This window comes from Salvia splendens, chromosome 8, assembly GCF_004379255.2.
Source record: "Salvia splendens isolate huo1 chromosome 8, SspV2, whole genome shotgun sequence".
Classification (NCBI taxonomy): Eukaryota; Viridiplantae; Streptophyta; class Magnoliopsida; order Lamiales; family Lamiaceae; genus Salvia; species Salvia splendens.
In genome coordinates this window covers 33,869,168-33,893,698 of record NC_056039.1, presented here as the reverse complement: position 1 = coordinate 33,893,698, position 24,531 = coordinate 33,869,168, and the positions used below count along the sequence as shown (strand labels likewise).

At 38.7% G+C, this 24,531-nt stretch overlaps 4 protein-coding genes across 6 annotated transcripts; 3 read left to right on the top strand and 1 right to left on the bottom strand.

Annotated features, from left to right (window-relative positions):
* The first annotated feature begins 7,089 nt into the window (after positions 1-7,089).
* On the top strand, positions 7,090-9,891 carry LOC121745520 (glucose-6-phosphate/phosphate translocator 2, chloroplastic-like). Of its 2 annotated transcripts, XM_042139466.1 has the most exons (5): positions 7,105-7,865; positions 8,032-8,257; positions 8,354-8,576; positions 8,674-8,887; positions 9,548-9,891. In XM_042139466.1, the coding sequence occupies exons 1-5, from the start codon at positions 7,374-7,376 to the stop codon at positions 9,557-9,559; spliced, it is 1,167 nt and encodes a 388-aa protein (XP_041995400.1). In that variant the 5' UTR covers positions 7,105-7,373; the 3' UTR covers positions 9,560-9,891. The 2 variants fall into 2 exon arrangements, with proteins under 2 accessions (XP_041995401.1, XP_041995400.1); XM_042139467.1 differs by lacking the exon at positions 9,548-9,891 and having other exon boundaries at positions 7,090-7,865; positions 8,354-8,589; positions 8,674-8,805.
* A 7,446-nt stretch (positions 9,892-17,337) lies between these two features.
* Positions 17,338-18,183, top strand: LOC121746145 (zinc finger MYM-type protein 1-like). Its single transcript, XM_042140058.1, has one exon. The coding sequence runs from the start codon at positions 17,338-17,340 to the stop codon at positions 18,181-18,183; it is 846 nt and encodes a 281-aa protein (XP_041995992.1).
* A 270-nt stretch (positions 18,184-18,453) lies between these two features.
* On the top strand, positions 18,454-19,005 carry LOC121746144 (zinc finger MYM-type protein 1-like). The gene has a single exon (XM_042140057.1). The coding sequence runs from the start codon at positions 18,454-18,456 to the stop codon at positions 19,003-19,005; it is 552 nt and encodes a 183-aa protein (XP_041995991.1).
* A 3,829-nt stretch (positions 19,006-22,834) lies between these two features.
* LOC121743865 (transcription factor CPC-like) lies at positions 22,835-23,709 on the bottom strand. Of its 2 annotated transcripts, none has more exons than XM_042137246.1 (3): positions 23,495-23,709; positions 23,208-23,322; positions 22,835-23,106 (listed from the first exon to the last, which is right to left on the bottom strand). In XM_042137246.1, exons 1-3 carry the CDS (start codon positions 23,556-23,558, stop codon positions 23,013-23,015), a joined length of 273 nt encoding a protein of 90 aa, XP_041993180.1. In that variant the 5' UTR covers positions 23,559-23,709; the 3' UTR covers positions 22,835-23,012. The 2 variants fall into 2 exon arrangements, with proteins under 2 accessions (XP_041993180.1, XP_041993181.1); XM_042137247.1 differs by having other exon boundaries at positions 23,208-23,319.
* Positions 23,710-24,531: the final 822 nt, after the last annotated feature.

Sequence of the window (24,531 nt, the reverse complement as noted above, 5' to 3'; positions counted from 1 at the left end):
TTTGGAGACCCAATATCATGGACTCGTGCGTTTGAAGTTGCGTGGGGGTCATAGTTGACCTATCGGCCATATTGAGTTGGGCCAAAAGGGCCCACAACGAGTTGTTCGGGGGTGGAGGTGGAACATAGGGTGCGGGTTCGGGACCAGGGGCAGATGGAGTCGCGGCGCGACGTCGTTCGGCCGCCGCCTTCTTCCTACCTTGCGGTCGGCGTCGGGAACCGCTTGGTTGGGCATCGGGGCTACCCAAGTTAGCTTCGGCGAGTTGGCTAGCCACTTCTTCGCCGGCGTCGGATAGGGATGCCGACCGTGAGCGTTTGGAGGAGCCGCTAGAGAAGGATGTTATGCCTCCCTTATACTTCGGGTGCGTCCGCGTCTCCTGCCAAACGTTAAGATATTTGAACGACTTACCGTTCATGGATTGGTAGGTGCTCAGCGAGGCGGTGATGATGTCGACCTCGCTTCGGCCGCTCCCGGCATTCCGGGACTCCTGGATGAAATAGCCGTTGAACTTGCCAATTTCTTCGTTGGCTCGGCCGATGCAGTTGCGCACCATACTCTCGTTGCGCTCGATCGTTCCCGGCGGCCGGTGTGCATTGTACCGGCTAGAGACGCGCCACCAAAAGTGATCGCCGGATTGGTTCGTTCCAACCACCGCATCTTCGGAGATTTCCAAGTACGCCTTGAACAATCTTTCCATCTCCGCCGGTGAGTACGGTGTGCGGACACCGGCGCGAGATGGAGGATTCGGCATTTGGGAAGGGGCGCGAGGCCTAGGCTCCGGTGTCCACCCGTAGCGCCCATCGGAGGCACCTTGATCGTCGATTGGGTATGGCCGGTAGCCACTCGGAACGCCCGAATCTTGGGTGAGAGGAGGGGCCGAATATTCCGTTTCCGGACTATGAAACGGTTGCGAACCGAACCATTCGGGGTTCCAACCGTGAGAGCCGCTTGGGTTGTCGTCGTTACCGGACATAGTGGTGTTGTAGGGTGTGAGAGGAAGATGAAAATGGATATGAGAGATTGATGATGAGAATTGTGTAGTGAAAGTGTGAATTTTTTGGAGTGAAATTGAGGGTATTTATAGATGAAAGTGTGTATTTTTGGGGTAAAAAAAATAAAAAAAAATTAAAAAGTGGGGAAAAACGGTTATAAACGGATATAATTTTTTGGGGAAGTGAAATTTTTTTTTTTTTTTTTTTATCGATTTTTTTAATAAAAATCCGATTTTTAAAAAAAAAATAAAAAAATGTTTGAAACCAACGGCTATGCAGTTGGCGAATCAGAGACCGCCACGTGTGCGACCGCTGGCACGGACGTGCTCGATACATCGAGCAGCGCCGTGCCAGCGGCGCGGTTGCAGCGGTGGCGGTCCTTCGCCTTGCCGCTGGCACGGACGGCGGTGGCGCCAACCGCCACCGCTGCGGATGCTCTAACGGATAAGCTGCAGCTGTTGATATTTGTTGGTGAACTTATTGATTTGCTACAACTTTATTTAGGATGTGAAGCTTTAATATTCAGTCAATTTCACTATTTTTTTTATTGTGTCAGTTGGTGGAAGGAAGGAATTTTGCACGCATGTCGTAGGCGCGTGTTCTTCCTATTCAACAATATTTATACGTTCCCACTTCCCAAAATACTATTAATTAGTATGTGGTAAGTCGGATGTCGATCCCACGAGGAACGGTCGTATCCGTTATGTATTTCAACACTTAAGAGTTTGGCTATGCCGCCACGCTTTAATTAGTATGAGATCTGCTGCCAACTGTTGTTACACTTAAGAGTGATGTTGTTAAACAAATGATAAAAGGATTAGCAATTTGAAATCAGATTTTTGGGTTCCTAAATACACTATGGCACGAAAACTATGAGAAAAGAAAGACTAAAAGACTCCTACACACTTAACTATGCTAGAGAAACACCAAATCAACAAGTTAGCTACCTAATTATGCCTTGAAAACACCAAATAAAAAGCTGAAAATTAGCAACTTGGAGAAGATAAACAAAGCTTAAGAACATTCAACAATGGAGGATTGAAATAACAAAAGAAATTACAGCAACTAATGCACACTAGCATACAAGAACAAAGCTACTAAGCAAGGGAAAATCACTAACAAATTGCAACTTAAAACACACAACGTTTTCTCCTCTTTTTTGAAACGTTTTTCAACCATGAACAACCCCTAAAATGACTCCTAACATGCTTAGATAACTTAAATAAATAGAGAAATACACCACAAGGAAGCAAGCTTAACACAAACTTAAAATAGCAAACTTGAAAATAAGATTTTTGAACTAAACAAGCAAGAACATCAACAACCAAACATAAATGCTAAACACTTAGAGAATTAAATACACCAAAAGCTCTTTAAGATCAGCCCAACAACCTTAACTAGAGAGTTAAGATGTTGGAAAATGAGTACAACAAGGAACTAGATCATTCAAAGCATTAAAACACTACATAACTACAAGCTTCACCCCATGGTGAGCAAAAGTGGCAATGGCTGCCTATGGTTCGAAATTTACTTCAAGGATGAGAGAAAACTAAGCTTAAAGAGAGGAAATAAAACTAACTAAAGCTAGCTAAAATGTGGTTCATGGAAAGTTCGGCCAAAAGATAATTTTTGTTGTTTTTGTTACACATCTTCCAACCAATCTGGTGTGGAAGTCTTCTCCACTCCCAATGATGGTAGTTGGCTTCTTTTGCCTTCAAAAGTGTCGCTTGTGGGCGTTGGTAGCACAAAGACTCGTCAACTTAGCTTTGAAATGCGACTTTGAAGAGCTGTCAACATTGCTCGGACACTGGCCAATCCATCAAACTGGGCAGTTTGTGTCTTGTGGATTACTTCATTCTCAAACTACTGAATTTGCATCCAATTTGCCTCTACTTTTGCATGTAATCTAGAATCCATTACATTAGTATGCTCGTCGGACCACTCTATTCATTTCCTGCCAAAACATGCATCTTTATATGCAAATTTTTAACAATATAGCATGAAAAGTTACTCTAAAATGGTAACGAATGCTAGCCTATCGGTTGGCTCTAAAAATTTTAGTTTAATCTTGATCTTATTGACTTTAAATTTGAGAAGGGGGAAAGGGTAAAAAACTCCATGTTTCTTCCGATGCTTAAGGAAATTATGGAAGTATTTTTATGTCCAATAAAACCTTTGTAATGGGCCTTTAATTAATAACGGGCAGGGATTATTTGGTAACTTAGCAACCGAACACATGATTAAAGGCTTAGCGAGACTTTTATCTTAATTTAGACATATTAGTGAAAGTGGTGTTGTCGAAATGAGATACAAGTCTTGCCGGACGAAAATTACAATGAAAATAAACAAAGGAAAATTACACGGAAAAACTGAAACAATTACACGGGAAAATATCTGTGGAAAGCGGTAAGCCGAGTCGAGGAGTCCTCTTTCCGCAATACGAGATACGCCCCGGTAATGCTCTCGGTTTGGCGTGTCATCCCCAAAGATAAAACGGCTTCGTCTATGAAGTAGCAGCACCGCTAGCAATAGAGCTCCGGCGAACGGGAGTAAGGCGGGGGCAGAGCTTCGACGGGAAGATATGCAGAGAGGGAGAGAGCGTGTATGCAGGAATGCTTGTTTATTCTTTGTCTAGAATGCAATGGATGCATGCCTATTTATAGGCCAAGTCCACCTGCAGGGCATTGATGGAGTCAACGGCCATTATGTGTGTCATGATGGCTTGACCGTAACCGCCGGGGGTTATTGACTGGTGCACTAGCCAGTGGGAGCTGAAGAGACATGACGCACCTGGACATGCTACACGACGGGATACACCATGGACCGTCGGGGTCCATCGGGGACCTTTTGTCTCCCGTTATGTGTCGGGGTCCAGCGGGACCATGACGTGGACCAGACCCGTCGGGGATAGCGTGGAGTTTGGGGTGGTCTAAAAAGAACAAGCGGGGCTCGAACCACGCTCAACGACCAGCTCCAAAGAACAGCCCAAAGACCAATTGCCAAGGCACAAGGCACAAGGCACCCGGCACGGGGCACGGGTCACGGGACACGGGTCACGGTGCGCGGCTCGCGGCTCGTGGGCGGGCGGCGGCGGCACGCGCGTGTGGGCTCTGTCACCCGTCTTATTCCACGATAATTATTACACATAATAATTCATCTGATTAAATACTTCATCAAAGAAGTCTATCATCCCCATGTGGGATAATTAACACTTAGTTAATTAGTACCTTAGTCTTTTCACATAGCTCATTTCTAGCTTTATTGTGACCAACTTTAATATATTATTTCTCACTCACCGGGAATCGGATTTGAGAAAATGAATATACTACGGTCATCTACTCGGAACATAGATCGACGTTATTGCATTTAATTTCACAAAATTAAATGTCTTGTAATATTTATTATTAGTCAAAAATCATTTGACCAAGCACGATTCCAACCAGTGGTTAGGAAACAGGAATGTAAATATGCTTACAATAGACATATTTAACATCTTAACACCTTGTTCTTCCTCCTCTCTCGTGATCATAAAAATTGAATCATTATGTGTGCGCGCGCGCGGCAGTGTGATGGAATCGATGTCTGTCTCTGAGTCTGAATCGAATATGATTTGATTTCAGGTTGCAGTACTAGCGGAGCTGAAACGATCCAACCGGGCATCTGATAAGCTCATAAACATGTATTTCCCATTCTTGGGGTTTGCAGGTTTAGCCGTGTTGCGTGGTTTGTTTAATAAATTGACCAACATACTTGTTGCTTTTATGATTGTGCTCTCATTAATTTCACCAAGTTGCTAACTTTTTAATGGTACGAATCTCTTTTTCCCTCTCTCCCATTGATGTAAATTTGAGATGCTTCCTCCATATTTTAGCTTGTTTTTGGGGTCTCATTTTTCTTTTGTAAGGTTTTTGAGAAAAGAAAAAAAAACTTGTTAATTTGTGATCTTATTATAGAATGTGGTTTGTTTATAAATTTTGATTTCTTATTGTTTATTCTTAGTACTAGTTAAATATGAGTAAAATTTAACTTCTCTTTGGAAATTTATCAATACAAGTTCACATCAAGCGCGTGATATTGAAAAAATAAATAAGAATGTAACATTTGATGTTGAAATCTTGATTTATGTATGAACATTTGAGCAATTGTTGCTGGCAAAGGTCCAATTATTAAGCCCACAAGAAATTTGAGCCACAAATCAAATTTTGCTTCAAAAAATGACAAACACTTCCCATCAAATTTTTTCACCGCTTGAAATTAATGATGTTTATACACACTAGTAGTTGCAAACTTGCAATAGTACTATAATCAGTTTAAAATAGAAACACCAATAAGACTATTTAATTAGTACAAATTAAACGTTGTATCAAAAACCATAACAAAAGAAAGTTATGGACGAAAATATAGAAAAATTTAGAAAATTCAGTCTTTAACTCTTTATCATAAATTTTCCTCCTAGTTCCTAAAATATTACTGAAACGTCTCAAAATTAAGATTATTGCAAATTGAGTAAAAAATTCGTGCATTATTTATAGCCGGTCAGTCTCGAACCAATGCATTTTTTTCAATGCAAATGAAATACAGATAAAAAAAATTGACAAGCAACAAAATGACAACTCCTAAATCAATAGCTCAAAATTTGCTGAATTTCTCTAAAAATTTGCCAACCGTTGAATCAATATTTTCTGCATAGCTTTGATATGCGTGAGATATTTTAACTTAAATTGACGAGCAATTTTATGAGAACCGTAGGTTGTAAACTCGCATTTGTCACATCAATGATACATTTTATAGAAAGCGCCAAATGAAGATTCAGCGATTTTGCAGTTTCCTTTATTCAAACATTATTGATGTTTTCTATTGAAAATAGTGTTGATGAAATAGTTGTTCATGTTGAACACTAAGGTCAAGTTTCAACGTTCCAAGTTTCGACGGCGTTATGATACTCCATTCGTTCAACACTAGAAGAAGTCCTACTTCTTTTTTCAAAAAATATGAGTTAAAAAAGATAGTGGTACATAGATCTTATCGTTATATGGAAGTTTTATTATGAAATATAAGTTGAACGAGTTAATGAAATGTAATTCTTGTTAACGAAATTGGTAAAATGAGAGTCCTATTGCCAGAGGGGGGAGTGTATAATGCACTCTAAGCTTGAGCTTTACAGTTAAACGCGTTGGTAAGAAGTCAACGGATCTAGGTTGCGTCGGGTGTAGACCAGGAAACCCTATGAAACGTAGTTACATTTTTGCTTGCCAAAATTTATACTCTCTCCATCCTTGATTAATTGTCATTCTTTGACCGAACACGGATTTTAAGAAATGTAAAGAAAAGTTGGTTGAAAAAGTTAGTGGAATTTGAGACCCACTTTTTTATATTGGTTTTATAATAAAATGTGAGTGAAGTGAGTTAATGGAATGTGTGACCTACTTACCATTTATGGTAAAAATGAAGTGTGACAATTATTGAGGGACGGATCGAAATAAAAAAGAGTGACAATTAATCGGAGACAGAGGGAGTACAGTTTTTATATATTAATTGAAGGCCAGGGATATTTCTGTACAACTTGTCGCCCTTCCCAATTTCATTTTCAAATACATGTGATGCTTAGCAATTTATGTTAATAAATTAGTCATTTAGTTATATTTGTACGACAATGAGTTCGACTCTTCTCCATCGTTGAATATATTTTAGGAGAGAAGAATTAAAAATAATCGAGTTCCAGGTCATGAAAAACATATGTTCCTTATTTTTTTAGCTCATGAAACTTTCTTAGTAGACTCTGCTCGTCAATTCCTTACTTTGAGCACTTTTGTATTAATCGAAAAAGAGTAGGTAGATTAAATCCAATATCTCTCGATTAAAGAGAATCTCGTCGTGTTTCAACTTTATCACTTGAGCTAGCTAGGCCTCATTACCAACTTGAGAAACAATTTTTTCAAATTGCCACCAACCAAATTAGGTAAATTTAGAATGAGGTATACCAATACAAGTCCAACTTCTTCATTCAATATCAAAATCTACAATAAATCCAAAACAACCCAAATTGGACATTTCCATCCAAGTTACCACCAAATTGCATACAATTCACCCCTCTCTGTCTTTGCCTCTTCCAACCAGCTGATAGGCAGCAGATATACACTCCAACATCCACCCCAGCCCTAACCTACCCGAGAGGCCGGCCTTTGCGTTGCGCGTGGGCCCCACCGCACCCGGCCACCCTCTATATAAATAGTCCTAACCATTTTGTATAGTTCAAAAACTCACCCCCAAAATCTCTCCACTAGTAGTAGTAGTAGTTACACACCAAATCAAATAAAAAAATCTCTACTCTTACTACTACTAGTTTGTTACAACATTCCTCAACACAACTGAAAAAAGACAATGGCTTTCTCACCAAACCAATCCATCACAACATTGTCCGAAAACCTTCTCAAGAGACCCCTTTTTCTCCCAAAACCTCAAACTCTCCCAACATTGCACCACCCGAAGAAAGATGAGTGCCTCCTCAAGCCCCTGCATATCTCCGCCGCCACGGGTTTCGGCTCCTCCGTGGCTGGACCGGAAGACTCCCCTAGAGCCGGAGTCTCGTGCAATGCCTATGAGGCCCGGTCGCAGCCCATCCCGATCAGCATTGAGTTCGATCGGGAGGGCGCCGCGCAGAAGGCCAAGATCGTGGCCTACTTCGCCACGTGGTGGGCCCTCAACGTGGTCTTCAACATCTACAACAAGAAAGTGCTCAACGCCTTCCCCTTCCCCTGGCTGACGTCGACGCTGTCGCTCGCCGCCGGCTCCCTCATCATGCTCGTCTCGTGGGCCACGAGGATCGCAGAGGCCCCCGAGACCGACCTTGATTTCTGGAAAGCTCTTTTCCCGGTAAATATAATATAATATAATATAATATAATATAATATAATATAATATAATATAATATAATATAATATAATATAATATAATATAATATAATATTCTCTAGTGTCTAGTTTTGTGTACCATTTATTAAAATGGGAAACATTTAACTAACCGACCGTGTGCGCTGCAGGTTGCTGCCGCGCACACGATAGGTCACGTGGCAGCCACCGTCAGCATGTCAAAAGTGGCGGTTTCTTTCACTCACATTATAAAGAGCGGTGAACCGGCTTTCACCGTTCTGGTGTCGAGGTTATTGCTCGGAGAGGCTTTCTCGTTGCCGGTTTACCTCTCCCTGCTGCCTATCATCGGCGGCTGCGCCCTCTCCGCCGCCACCGAGCTCAATTTCAACCTAGTCGGTAAGAACACACGACACGTGTTCGTCAGTGCTCTGTTAATGAAATAAAATACGAGATTGAAAAGCGAAATAATGGCGGTTGAACTTATGGATGCAGGTTTTATGGGGGCAATGTTGTCAAATTTGGCATTTGTATTTAGGAACATATTCTCAAAGAGAGGAATGAATGGAAAATCAGTTGGAGGAATGAATTACTATGCTTGTCTCTCAATTATGTCTCTTTTCATTCTCACCCCTTTTGCTATTGCTGTGGAGGGCCCACAGCTATGGGCTGTTGGTTGGGAAAAGGCTGTCTCTCAAATTGGACCTAATTTCATATGGTAATTTCATATGGTAATTTCATATAGCAATAGATAGCAATATCTTTTCTTTGTCACCATCTCATTGTCACAAAGACTGATGTGAAAAAAACTGCAGGTGGGTGGTGGCTCAGAGTGTGTTTTACCATCTATACAATCAAGTGTCATACATGTCTCTAAATGAGATATCTCCATTGACATTTAGCATTGGCAACACAATGAAGAGAATATCAGTGATAGTAGCATCAATCATCATCTTCAATACTCCTCTTCACCCAATCAATGCTCTTGGTGCTGCCATTGCAATCTCTGGCACTTTTCTCTATTCTCAGGTATTCAACAATCAATAACAATAAAACTATGCATCCACACTTGCCACACAAGATTATTTTTTGTAAATATTTTTAAAAAGTAGTAATTGAATAGAGATTATGACTATTAAAAAGTAGTACTAATATTTTCTTTTGTAGAAGGTGTGGACGGTCATAATTATTTTGCATCATTCTAAGAATTAAGTTTTTATACTCTGTTCTAAGGTTTTATTGGAAAAATAAATAAATTCCATTTTCAACTGTTTTAGGACAAAAACTCTCATCTCTTTTTAGTGTAACATGTGAGTTTGCAACTTGTCACATATTTTTAATATCTTTCCATCACTTTGATCCCCACTCACCAAATCTACTATCCAGTACAGAATATCAAGAATGGTCATAAAAGTTCACTCCATGGTTGAAAATAATTTGGTAAAAAATACGTGTTAGAAGTAAACAAGTCACTATTTTTTTTATATATACAATTAAGTTGACACTACGTACTTTTGAAACATTTCAATGATGCCACAAATTTACAGCAATTTCAAAACCCTCAAATTCTTTTCGATGAAGTTTTTAAGGAAATTGCATCGTTTCGACACTTTTCAGAACTTGTCTTTATTAGTGACGAAAAAGTAATTAATACTTTTCTCTGATCAAAGTTGTATTTTTTTTATGCAGGCTAAGCAGTGATTAAGGAGAAGGATTTTGCGAGGAAGAGAACCATGTTCAAGTATATTTAACAATGAACTAACATGATTTAAAAAAATAAAGCAATGAAGATAATATTACTGGATTTATGAATATTGGTTAGTAGAGATGAAAAAATGCGACTTCAGCTGGATGTAATTTTGTTATGACATAAGGTTTTTTAAGTACTACTAATGTACACGAGAAAAATATAATAAGATTAATGTACAATTATTCTTTATTAATTAGATTGACGTTGTTTCATTTTCTATTCCAAGTACAGGAATGTAACGTGTGATTAATATTTTACCAATTTACTTCTTTATATTTCTGAATTTTGTCTTTTTGTATTTTTATTATTTTGCCGAATTCCTCTCTTTAGTTTAGCTTTATGTTAATTCATCGATTTACCTATAGAATCCTTCTCTAGTTCTGGGCAAATCCCAGTCCCAGAAAAGATTCCCTAGGTCGAGGCGGGCTGCGATTTCGCAGCCCTACTCATTGGAGATACACTTGTCAAAACTAGATTGGTTCATCCACTCATTCAATTTCCTCAGCTTCTCAGCCTCGCCAATATTCATCCCATTGATCGCATCCACAACGCAATCCGAAAATGGCTTCAACTTCGCCATCGCAAGCCAATTATCCTCAATAGCCTGCAGCTCCGGCCCTGTCTTCCCGGTCGCCATCGCATACCGATATAACCGTCACCAACCAGTGCCGACTCTGGGCATAGGCAACCAAGGCCCAGGCCAGGGGCCCAGGATGGACTGGGGCCCAAAATTTTTTCCAGCCCTGCCTCTCGTACTCACCTAGAGCCCAAAATTGAATTTAACTAGTTGGCCCAAATGTTCCAAGGTCAGCTCAATATAGAATTAACCACCAATATTTAACTAAAATAAGCCTTTTGTTTGAATTATAACATCCGGCCCACTTGTCCAATATTCCCAATAAATTCTCCTTTGCCCAATTCCTCACTATCGGTATGACGGTATCTCTATCTCAACATCCAAACTCTTACTCTCAAAAATTGAAAATCCCTTCTCTCCTCGATTCCGAAGGTGAGCTCGACGGAATAGGGACGCCTCAGTAGGGACTCCTTTGCCCAGTTCCAAGGTTTGGACTTGATGTTGCCAACCAGCAGGGACACCTCAGCAGGTGTCAAACTCTTATTAACTTTTTACTCGAATTTTTAGCAAATTCTCTTCTAGATTTCTGGACTTTGCATATCTAATTTCCAATACATAATTTAGGTGTTGGAATGTTGCCAAAGAAACATTTGTCTGGAGCTCAAAAAAGAAAAAAAAGAAAACAAGATGAATTGTTTGTTGAATCGCAGAGAGGTGCTTTAGACAAGTTCTTTTCAGTTTCTAGCAATGTTAATGTTAATGAAGATCAAGGGCAGAAATCTGGTCATGAACAGGAACACGATCATAATTTAGCTGCAGAAGTTGAGGTAAATGAAGATGCTACAGCTCCAGGGGAACAAAGTTTAATAGCAGAAGTTGAGATCAATGAGGAAAACAGTAATGAGGAAAATTTGCATACGGAAAATCCAAATGGTACGGCTTCAGGGGAACCTTCTTTACATACTGAAAATTCAGATGGCCTTTTATCTATCTTTGATCCTAGTACATGGGAGAATCTTGACAATGTCAAAAGGGATTTGTTAATTGAAAAGGGACCGGTGAGAGAATTGAATCTGGAATTCCCTAAAGATGCTATTGGTAGACATTTTTCATATGCTTTCTACTCTAGGAAGTTACCTAACAATGAGGTTGTCGATAGAAAGTGGTTGCTTTACTCTAAGAATGTGGACAAGGTATATTGTTTTTGCTGCAAGTTGTTCAAATCAAATTATAGCAAGTCTTTATTGGCATCTGATGGACTGAGGGATTGGAAGCGTCTTAGTCAGAGGCTGAAAGAACATGAGAGCAGTGTTGAGCATCTAAAAAGTATGAGTACATGGAATGAACTTAGGTTGAGGCTGAACAAAAATAAAACAATTGATGATGATTTGCAACGGGAAGTGGCAAAGGAAAAAGAGCGTTGGAGACAAGTGTTGACAAGAATTGTTTCTGCTGTGAAGTTTCTTGCTAAAAATAATTTGGCCTTGCGAGGAACAAATGAGAAGATTTATCAAGATAATAACGGTAATTTTCTAGGCACAATTGAAATGATTGCTGAATTTGATGTTGTTATGCAAGAACACATTAGACGGATTCAGAATAATGAAATTCATCATCATTATCTTGGCCATAATATTCAGAATGAAATAATTTCTCTTATTGCTGATTCCATAAGAAGATATATGTTGAGTATCATCAAGGCTGCCAAATATTTCTCTGTTATCTTGGATTGTACTCCAGATGCTAGCCATGAAGAACAAATGACTTTAATTGTGCGTTGTGTCAATATGTCAAGTAACATTCCGAGAGTTGAGGAATTCTTTTTAGGCTTCTTATCTGTGGAAGAAACAACAGGATTGGGACTCTTTACTTATTTGATGGGTTTATTGGAGCATTTTGAATTGAATGTTGCTGATGTGAGAGGTCAAGGCTATGACAATGGTTCTAATATGAAGGGAAAACACCAGGGTGTTCAGAAGCGTTTGCTTGAGATTAATCCAAGAGCATTATATATGCCATGTGCTTGTCATAGTCTAAACCTCACTCTTTGTGATATGGCACAATCTTGTGGAAAAGCTATTTCATTCTTTGGTGTTATACAACGGATATATACTTTGTTCTCTGGCTCTACTAAGAGGTGGAAGATATTGACTGACAATGTTCCCAAACTAACTGTCAAATCTTTGTCCACCACTCGTTGGGAGAGTAGAATAAACAGTGTCCAAGCTATCAGGTACCAAACTCCCCAAATAAGAGCAGCTTTGTTGGAAGTGGTGAGAAGTTCTGCAAATGATCCAAAATCAGTAAGTGATGCTGAAAATTTAGTAACCGCTCTTGAGAATTTTGAATTTTTATGTGGTATGGTTATTTGGCATGATATTCTATTTTCAATAAATATGGTGAGTCAAAAACTGCAATCTAAGATTGTGTGCATGGATGCTGCAATTCACCAAATAGAAGGTGTCATTTCATATTTCAAGAGGTATAGAGACGAAGGCTTTAGTCGTAGCATTAAGATTGCAACAGAAATTGCAGAAGAGATGGATGTGGAGCCAATATTTCCGACAAAACGAAAAGGTAAAAGAAAGAAACATTTTGATGAACAGAATGATCAAAATGAAGAGACACTAGCAGCTATAGAGTCATTCAGAATTAATTATTTTCTTACCATGATTGATATGGCGATTGCTTCATTGACTAGTCGATTCGAGCAGATGAAGACATTTGAAAACCTGTTTGGTTTCTTATTAAACTCAGAAAACCTGAAGTCTTTGGATGATAATGATCTACGGAAGTGTTGTACTACTTTTGCAGAAGCTTTTTCTCATGATAACTCTTCTGATGTTGATCTCAATGACTTCATCAGTGAATTACAAGTGCTGCAAGTAATTTTACCAGATGATTTGATGTCAGCACCTGAGATTTTTCAGTTCATTACTGTTGAAGATTGTTATCCAAATGTTTCTATTGCATATCGAATTTTATTGACCATACCTGTGACTGTAGCCTCAGCTGAAAGGAGTTTCTCAAAGCTGAAATTGCTCAAAAATTATTTGAGGTCAACTATGTCGCAAGATAGATTGAATGGCTTAGCTACATGTTCTATTGAGAACGGTATATTGGAGAATGTTGATCTCAACATCGTCCTTGCTGATTTTGCTTCAAGAAATGCTCGACGGAGTTTTTTGTTATGAGACATTGAGTATTAATGTAATCAAAAATATTGAGAGTTTTTTGTTATAAGACATTGATAATTAGATGTAATCATAAATTTTATAATTCAGTATGGGGCCTTGACATCCAGCTTGGCCAAGGGCCCTTCAAAACACAGAGTCGGCCCTGTCACCAACGCCTTCCCTCGGAGGGCTGGATTAGTCACCCCCAAGATAAACTGATGATCCCTCGTGTCCACATTGGTTTGGATCAACGTAGCCGCCACAACATCCGTCCGAGCCACGAGCACCGTCTCCACCCCATCACGTCAAACTGCAGCCGTGCCGCCACTAGCCGGTTGATATGCTCGCTCACCGCCACCAGCACCTTCCCGGCCATGTGGCCGCACTTCTTGGTCACTGACGACTAATCCTCGATGTGGACCCCGGCGGCACCGCGCTCGACAAACAGCTTGCACAGCTTCACCGTGGCGGTGGCGCCCCCGAAACCGGTGTCGCCATCGGCTTGAGGTAGTCGATGAAAGGTGTCCGGGCCCGCTCCTCGTGGCTCATGCTCATTCGGGCCTCGCGCTGCTTCCGATCGTGGTACTGCTGGGCGAAGAAGAGGTGCTCCACTTTGTTCGGAACGGTGTCGTACGGGTAGTCGGCGAGGTCCGGGCCCGGCTCGTTCATGCTAGTATGGGTGGACGAGCACTGTGTTAAGGACCTAAATCCTTAACGTCGATTTCCACACAAAATCAAGAAACGAGATGTCGTCGTTGTCGAGCGCCCAACGTTGGGTCGTGACTTGGACGGCAAAAAGGGGCGGTTGAGCGCGAGATCAGCCTCGTCGGCAACCTTAGGAGATGTTTCTTGTTTGCTACTCAATTGAGCCAAAAGAATGATAATTTCATATATTGATTGACTGAAAATTATGGAAGACTCCACACATATTTATAATATGTGTGGATACAAAAAGATATGCTAAATCCCTATAATATCTAAACAAAATAATAAAAGAAGATATGCTAAACTAGATAAGGCTCGTATCAACTCCCCCACGGTTAAAATCCACCCTGTCCTCAAGGTGGGAACCACGAAGCAAAAATGAGAGTTGAAATCAGAAGCTTCGGCGAGGCAACTCCTCCTAGATCAAACGCACGAGACTGCCCTCTCTTTTTCAATATTTTCTTTGTGTTGCTGATTGCGGTCTTCTTCGTAACCAATTTTACAGTCTTGACTCTAATCTCATCCTCAAATAACCTTCTCTTCTCTTCCCTTTCCTCTTGAAGGTTGTACTTTTGTATCTCAAAAGCAGCCTTGTCCATCCTCGCGATTTTGCTCTGCTTTTCAGGATGCATACGTAAATCCTTTTCTTTCGACTCCAAACTAGAATCAAGAGCTTCAGGTGTCATCTCTTTCTCGATCAGCCTCAGAAAGGTGTTGTTGACCTCATCTTCTCTTTTGGTAATAGAGTCATTCTCCTTCATTATCTCTTTCTGATTCCACACATTACTAAGTACTATCAACATCTCGTCCCTCTTCTCTTCACCATCGTGCGAATCAATTTTCCACTCCTTTTTCCTTGAGCTTGAGACACCCGCTTGCGGTTGACGAGGAGAGGCGCATAATGGAGCTTTCACGGACATCGATAGCAAGGGCTGGCAAGGGCTCGGTGCGGCGTAGGGCGGAAGCTCAATAGTCGATGTTGTACTTGGCTGCTATAGTTGACGATCTGACCATAGCGGTGGCTTCTGGTCGAGCACGAGCTGCGGGCGTGTGGGGGTACGAGAGCTTGGGAACGTGGGGCGCTGGTTCCGGTTTTGGGGCTGCTGGCACAACAGGTTTGGGGGAGTCAGCTGTGGCGGATGTTCTGGCAACGGGGGAGCGCGAATCTTTCCAACACGGCGACCGGACGTTTGGGAGGGCAGATCCCAGCAAGTCTGGTTTTTCGCATGCAGAAACGGCTGCTGGTGCGATTCTGGCGAAGACCAACCCAAGTTCGGGCTTTGGCGAGCGCAATGTGGTTGTCGGAGTGGTCGTTCCTGCTCCGCGAACTGATCCCCAGAGGTGAAGGCGTTGCGCGGAGGCCGGTAGACATTCTGTCGGGCAGAATACCAGCTGGAATTAGAGCGTGCATGCGGCGGCTCGTAGTAGTCGCTGAGCTCTCCAGGTGGCCGGTAGGCATTCCGTCGGACGGAATACCAGCTAGTATTAGAGCGCTCGTGCGGCGGGTCGTAGTAGTCGCTGAGCACTCCAGGTTGTTCCCAGTCTGAACAAGAATACGGCTGCGGGCCGTACATATCTGGGCTGAAATACGATGACGACCCAGAGGTGTAAGGAGGTGTTCTAGGCCGCGACTGACTGTGGGGCGGATAGCGGCGGGTTCGCTGTGAGTACATCGGGTCTGGCGGCTGATGAGGCGGTGGCTCCGGCCGCGGAGGCGCACGAATCTCTTTGCGGGAATCGTAGCACGCCTGTTGTGCATACGTTGCTTTAGACGCAAGCAAGTTTGTCCTACGCCGTTCGATTTTGTCACAACGTGTTTCCAACCTGGACATAGCGGCATCCAATTGATCGAATAGTTGTTCATAACGCCCCACTTCGGTGTAGTTGCGTAACATGATGACGTTGAACGGCGGCGGTGAAGCTCGACAGTGGGAGGTGATCGGGCAGGTGATGTGACTTAATTTTTTTTTATATTGGTGATTTATTTGGGGAATATGGATGACGAAAACGGAGGATGAGCACGGGATGAAAACACCAGTTGTTAAGGACCTAAATCCTTAACGTCGATTTCCACACAAAATCAAGAAACGAGATGTCGTCGTTGTCGAGCGCCCAACGTTGGGTCGTGACTTGGACGGCAAAAAGTGGTGGTTGAGCGCGAGATCAGCCTCGTCGGCAACCTTAGGAGATGTTTCTTATTTGCTACTCAATTGAGCCAAAAGAATGATAATTTCATATATTGATTGACTGAAAATTATGGAAGACTCCACACATATTTATAATATGTGTGGATACAAAAAGATATGTTAAATCCCTATAATATCTAAACAAAATAATAAAAGAAGATATGCTAAACTAGATAAGGCTCGTATCACACTGCCACCAGTGGCGTATACAGTAAGGTACAAGGGGTACAACGCTACCCCAATTTTTTTTTAATACTATTATACATATCCTTTATTTGTGTTAATTATATATTGATATTGTACCCCTAAATATTTGGTGAAAAATTATTAATATACAATTAATATTTAAGAAGAGATAGAAGGAAATAAAAATGACACAAAGGTAAAAAAAAGAGATCAAATTCGAAAGATATTTGGATTTAAATTAAATTTGTAGAAGGAAATAAATACATAAGGTAAAAAAATTGAAATTAAAAAATCAAGCCTTATTAATTTCGCCCAAATTAAAACCTCCAGATTCGATTGAGTTCCTTGACAAAAGCTTTCTCCTCCGAGTCGCTGCTTTGACTGCGTGCAGTGCAGCGTTCGTCATTTCCGCCTCTCCGGTCTGCTTCAATCGTCGAGTCGCCAGTTGAGTACTTGAGAATTTGTTCTCTCTCTCCTCGGTTCTCCAAAGACAGGAGAGATACCACAAACTTATCTACTTTGAAAAGGTTAGTAAATTAATGGGTGTTAAAGAGGGTGAATTTATTAAGTTTGTTTGATTGCTTCGATATCAATTTCAGTTTCCAAGAAAAATTGATGCAAATACAATTACATATAGTAGTTCAATAATGTCAAATTATTTGAGAATTGAGATTAAAGCTATTTTTTATTGTCTAGGGAATGTAAACGGCCGTGATTCACTATATAAGAATGTAATTCTCAATTCTTTACTAGTATTATTTTAGAGAGTATAATATTAGAATTTACAGTTTCAATTTAAAGCTTAATTGTATTGTTTTGTAATGTTAATATTTGTGCTTCAATTATTTATAAGTTTAGTTTATAATGATTTTGAATATATTTGCAGAAAATTAAAAATAATGAGGAAACAATCCGATCTTCGACAATTTATCTCCAAAAAGAGAAAATCTCGTGCTTCAAACACTCCAGCTTCAAGCACTCCTGCTTTAATTGATAATGTGTCTCCTTCAAATACTAGTGTGTCATCTCGCGAGAAAGAATTGATTTATGATGTTGAATACGTTCCTCAATATCCTAGGAAAAGAAAAGACATAATGGAGTATCCTCCACATGAGCGAGATGCAGTTAGAAGAGCCTATATTCTTAGAAAACCTTGTCAACCAAAAAATCATAAATTTCCTCGAAAAGAAATTGGAGGTTCGCGTCGATTTATGACTTCATGGTATGATAAATGGGATTGGCTTGAATATAGCATGGAAGAAGATGCTGCATTTTGTTTTGTTTGCTACTTGTTCAAGAATGAAGTTGGACTAAATGCGGGGGGAGACGCGTTTGTGAATAAAGGATTTAAGTCATGGAATAAGCCAGATAGATTTATTAAACATGTTGGTGGGGTCAGAAGTGCTCATAATCGTGCTTATGAGAAATATGTGAACCTAAGGGATGGAAAAAAATCTATTCTTGTTTCTTTAGATAATGTCAGTGATGTGATTAAAAGAGAGTATGATATTCGCTTCAGGGCTTCAATTTCTTGTTTACGTTATCTATTGCGACAAGGCTTGGCAATTCGTGGGCATAGAGAAAGTGAAGAATCCCTTAACATGGGAAATTTTCTTGAACTCTTGAAATGGTTGAGGACACATAATGAAACTATTTCAAAAGTGACTATGGAAAATGCACCTGTAAATTGTCAATTGATATCTCCAATTATTCAAAAGGATATTATCAATTGTTGTGCTAAATAAACAACTAAGCGAATTGTGGATGATCTTGGTGAGGACTGCTTTGCTATATTAGCCGATGAATCAAGCGATGTGTCGCAAAAGGAACAATTAGTCCTTTGCATGCGCTATATTGAAAAAAAAAGTGGAAAGGTAGTTGAACGATTCATTGGTCATGTGCATGTCGCTGATACAATAGATTTGTCTCTTAGAAGTGCAATTTTAGCTTTGCTTTCTGAACATTTACTGAGTCTATCTAAGATTCGATGACAAGGATATGATGGGGCTAGTAACATGGAGGGTGAGATACATGGACTTAAGACTTTGATTATGGAAGATACTCCAAGTGCTTACTACATCCACTGCTTTGCGCACCAGCTTCAACTAACTCTTGTAGCCATTTCCAAAAGGAACGATGAGTGTATTTGGCTTTTTGATACTATTGCAATTTTGTTGAACGTAATTGGAGTTTCTTGTAAGAGAAGGGAAATGATTCGTGAAATTCAAGCACAAAAAATCGCTAAAGCCTTAGAGATTGACGAACTTGAAACAAGGACGAGGTTGAATCAAGAACTTGGTTTGAAAAGGCCTGGAGACACTCGTTGGAGTTCTCACTACAAGACTCTTTTGAATGTCATGGACTTGTTTTCTGCAATTGTTAATGTTCTAGTGATAATTGGGAAGAAGGGTTCTTTAGATGATAAGGCAAAAGCTCAAGGCGTTTTGTACTCAATAGAGTCATTTGATTTTAGTTTTATGGCACAGCTAATGACCACTATTTTGGGTACACTAATGATTTGTGTCTTGCTTTACAAAGAAGGGATCAAGATATTATTAATGCTATGAGGCTCGTCACTTTAACTAAGGACCAGTTACAGAAAATGAGAGATGTCGGATGTGAGATTCAACAATCTTGGCATTGTTGTTCTAGATATGGAAGCTCAATATATCCCTCAAGGAAGATCAAAGCGTTTTGTTAAAGATGTTTCGTATCTCCATCATTTTCGGGTTGATGTGTTTATGAAGGTAATTGATTTATTACTTCAAGAACTTGATAACCGATTTGATGAGGTCAATATGGAGTTGATTAGGTGCATGGCTTGCTTCAATCCTAAAGATAACTTCTCTTCTTTTGACAAGAAAAAGGTTCTTAAACTTGCCACTTTTTATCCTTCCGACTTTTCAAACTGTAAATTGATGGCTATTGAGTGCCAACTTGATATATTCATCGAAGATATGAAAAATGATAGTGACTTTCTGACTCAACTTTATTTTACCCAATTAATACCCGCAAGTGTACGGGGTTATTGTAGCATTTAGCAAGCAAGAGTATATCGTATCCCACAGAGACAATTAAGTGTAAACCTAAGTACCACGAACAAATTTCGACTACTATCCAGACAATCGGGAAATTTTGGGTTTTGAAACTACCAACTACTAAAAGCATATAAATTCAGAGATTAAATTAAAACATTTAAACAAGAAAGTAATTAAGCAAGTTGTATAAGATAATGGAGAAATATGCAGAATTCCGGGATACGATGCGCAACTCATAGTCTAACCCAATTGAAATAGATTTACTATTTAAAGTCTCCAGAATTGTTGAATCAATCACGATTGTAGATTAAGCCCCCTCCCGAGGTGAGAAATCCGTAGATTAGGTGTAATAATTGAAGTCCCCTTATATTTCTTAGACCTAACTCCTAACAGTTTGATTAGATTAATGATCTCACTCAAAACCTCAACTCTCCCGAGTTCTATTGAATTAAGGTGTGAATTATTCCTCTTTCAAGATTAAATATTTCATCTCTCGATTACTCTAAGAAACCCTAACACTCCCAATTGGTGATCAAGCAATTGATAGGAAAAAACACAAGAATAATTCAAACAATTGCAAGAGCAAGATAAACCGAAGTCAATTGAATTAAAACTATAAATCAATGCATCTTCACCAAGAATTCTACATGAAAGGTGCTTAGCTACTCATGTTCATGGTAGAAAACAAACCAAAACTAAGAAAAATAATGGAATTCATGATACGAATTACAATTGGCGGAGGAATTGAAGCTTGAATCTTCAATCTTCTTCCAAGAGTTCTTCGGAGAGAGAGAGAATGTGTGTTTGGCGGTAAGTGTAAAATAGATTGAACCCTATGCTTTTTCTCCTTTTAATCCCATCAAAAATCGCATTTTGGCATAAAAATATGCCAAAACAACGTACCCGGTCGGGTGGAATTATAAAGGGTAAAAATCACCCGGCTGGGTGATGATTTTCGACCAGTTTCTGACCTCCCAGCGCTCAATTTGCGACACCCGGCCGGGTGGAATTATAGGGTAAAAAATCACCCGGCCGCGTGAGATTTTCTGGACAGCGCAGTGCTTGTAAAACGGCCATAACTTCTTCTACAGAGCTCCGATTGAGGTGTTTAAGATACCCACGCAAAACTCTTTCGAAGACGAAGAGAATTATATGAATTGGGGGTTGATTGGAATTCAAAATTTCCAGTAAAATTATCTCAAACCAAGGCTGCTGCACATCCACCTATTTTACACATTTTTCTACACATTCTTAACAAATTGGTCAACATACCAACATAATAGAGAAGTAGATATAAACATGCCTAATAATAGATGATATATGATCAAATTCATACAAAACCACCCTGTAAAACCATGTAAAATCCAAGTATGTCACTTTCAAAATTTACAAGATATTGGTTCTCTTCTGATGAAACTTGTTGAAACAAAGAGAGATGTCGCTTATCCTCTTGTGTTTTTGCTTATAAAGTTGATTTTGATTCTTCCGGTTGCTACTGCAAGTGTACAGAGAGTGTTTTCCGGAATGACGTTTGTGAAGAGTAAGTTGCGAAATAGGATGGGTGATCAATCTTTGAATGATTGTTTGGTCACTTTCATTGAAAAAGATATATTTCTACAAGTTTCTGATGACGTTGTAGTCAAACGTTTTGAAGAAATGAAGACACGTCGAAAAATAAACTAGATGTTATGTATTTTTCTTTTATATTTTGAATTCTATAGATTTAGAACTAAACATTGTTTCAGAATACTATATTATTTCCATTAGTTTTTTTGTCATGTTATATATTTATTTATTGTCGAAGTCGTACCCGTATCAAAAATCCTGGTATACGCCAATGATGGTTTGTGCCAACTAACTTTTAAAACAACTGACTGTCTCTTCGACTTTTAAAAACAAAAATTCCAACGTGCCAACTAACTTTTAAAACAACCGACTCTCTTCGACTTTTAACATGCAAAAATTCCAACACATACAATAAAGTTTTTTTACTTTCCTTAACATAAAATTGTGGAGTAATGCACATGCATAGGGTTAGGGTGCCTATTTTTGCATCCTATGATATCATGAGTGGGATATAGAATTTCAATGATGCCATAACTGATTAAGTAATTAATTACTCCCTCCGTCCCCGATTAAGAGTCACATTTTTTCATTTCGGTCCGTCCCTAATTAAGATTCACACTTCATTTTTACCATAAATGGTAAGTATGACCCATATTCCACTAACTCGCTTCACTCACATTTTATTATAAAACCAATATAAAAAGTGGGTCTCACATTCCACTAACTTTTTCAACCAACTTTTCTTTACATTTCTTAAAACTCGTGCCCAGTCAAAATGTGACTCTTAATTGGGGACGGAGGGAGTATCTTTTATGTCCTTTTGTTCAAATAATTTCAGAAGATCTTTCTATAAACGAAGTTGATTATCTCAATCAAAGTCATGTTATTCGATCCGAGTTCTAAATATTTTTGGTGCAATTTAAACTATTGTATCCCATTTCGTATAGAGAGAGAGTAGTGTTATAGAGCCACTACATCTTTAGTGCATAGCTTGAGATCGAATCACAACCACTAGTTTAAAGAATAGAAGGTTGATATTGAATTTTAAAAATTTCAGATCCGAAAACATTAAGTTCATTATAAAGGTGTTGTAGTTCATTATAAGAGCGTTTTAGTTCACTATAAAAACATTTTAATTCATAACACGAATTTAAGAAAACAGAGTGAACTAAAACGTTATTATAGTGAACTCCTGTGTTTTCATAATCCAACAAAATTCCAATTTATTGATTTAATGCTTGAGATATGGTCTCTAGTTATGCATTGAGACGTGGTTAAGCATTGATCACTATACATTAAAGAGACATAATTAACATTTAAATCATAACGTTTCTTCGACTCAACGTCATAACTTTTGAAACTAGAATATAAAATTAAATTTTTTTAGTTTTTTATAATTATCTCTCATAATGGGCAAAATCAAAACTATTATAACAAAATTCGCATGGGGTCACTATAAAAATCCAATTTAGTGAAAACTAAGAACTAATCTAAAATATACTGTGGTAGTAGTTAATTTAGGGAACATAACTTTAAATATTACTATATAATACTCCTTAATACTTTAATCATAATGTAACGATACTAGCTGGTAAACATGTATAGATCAAATGACATGCAACATTCTCATACATAGACAAAATGTTCATATGCGATTACTTAGTATATATACAATTTTTTAAAATTAATAATGATTTCTCATTTATGGTGACTGATCAGATCTTCCAATCTATTGGTTGTAAGAGAAACTTGGGGGGCTTAGTAGAATTTTTCACAACTGAAACATCACATATCACAAACGACCTAAACATGTTTTGGTCAAATATTCATAAAAAGACAACTCAAATATTATAGTTCCACTAACATAGTGAAAGATCACAATCCGCTAATTAATGTAATATAAATTAGAAATTCCCTACTTTAATCTGGTCAGAAACATTATATCCATGAAGATACCAAATTATATTTTATCATTTGTTTTGATTAGTAGAATGTCTGGAATTCCAGTACTTCTCAATTTCCTCAGCACTTCTTCCAGGAATTCTTCCAGCAATCAAAGACCACCTAAAATACTTTTGTTAAATTAAATCTATTTTAAATAAATATATATCACAACAATATAAAAGAGTAGTGGTTAAACAGAGACTAATTAAGGGGAAAAATACTTGTCTCCAACCAAATTAAACATTCTGATAATTAGGGTTTCCTCATCTTCAGAAATCTCAAGCTTCTTTGCTGCTTCACTGATTGAATTTTCATCAGCAGCTACCAAATCCTCTACTTCACCAAAAAAAATATTTATTTCGATATTAATCAACATAATTCACCTATTTGAGTGAATAAATAACCTAATTTCATATGCTTTTTAATAAAACACCATCTATTAATGCATATATGAAAAAATTAAAAAGAAAAGGGTAGCAAATTATAAGTTTCAGATAGTTTCTGTCACCTATGGAGCTGATAGTCACCGTGTCGTCGGAGGTCTCGGCCTTCTGCAGCTGATCACCAGCCATTTTTAGGGTTTCTTGATGTATTTTCAAGAAGGTGAAATATTTTTGGCTATTTATGGGAAATACTGTTTGTGATAGTGTGTGTGAGTATTAGTCTTAGGATGGGAAGTGCAATATTATTGCAAAATATATTGGATAAAAAAGATTGTTTGATCTGCTTTATGGGAGAATTTAAAGGGTAGTTGAATATAAGAAAAAGGTATGGAAATGGAGAATGGTAGTTGATCAAAATGGAAATGTGGGTCATGTTTGATAGGTAGTTGAACATTAGAAAAATAATGAATATTAGTATATATGAATTAATTTTTGTGTTTGAGAGGGGAAAGTAAACTTTCTATATAAGGAAGTTTCTTGGTAAATGGTGTGAAGGGACAACATACAATTTAATATAGATCAAACTAGAGCTGGCCAAGGTTTACCGAACCGGCGGTTAAAACCGAAACCGAAACCGTAACCGGCGGTTACGGTTCCTAACCGAAACCGCGGGAAACATCCTGAACCGAAACCGTGAATTTTAGAACCGTGATTCGGTTCAGGTTCCAAATTTTTCGAACCGAAACCGTAACCGAACCGCCGGTTCCGAACCGTCGTTTCACGATTCCGAACAACCAATGCAATGATAAATTTAAACATAGTTAATCCTTATATTAAAACTATACTCCATTAAATAAAACATTGTTGAATGATCCGGATTTTGAGTTTTATACTTTTATAAGTACCTTTTATTTTTGGATTTGGTAATATTCGTGGAAACAATAATGTGGGACAAACTTTTGCAGCAAAAATAACTTTATAATATTATTTGGTAAAATTGGATGGTAATTTGGAAACATAATAAAATAAAATTAAACTAAATTACAAGATGGAGTCTATGGAGTATGGACTATTGATTATGGTAATAACTTTATAATACTATTTCCGATTTTATTAATTACACAATTTTTTCGTATGAAGTCTATGGAGTATGGATCATTAT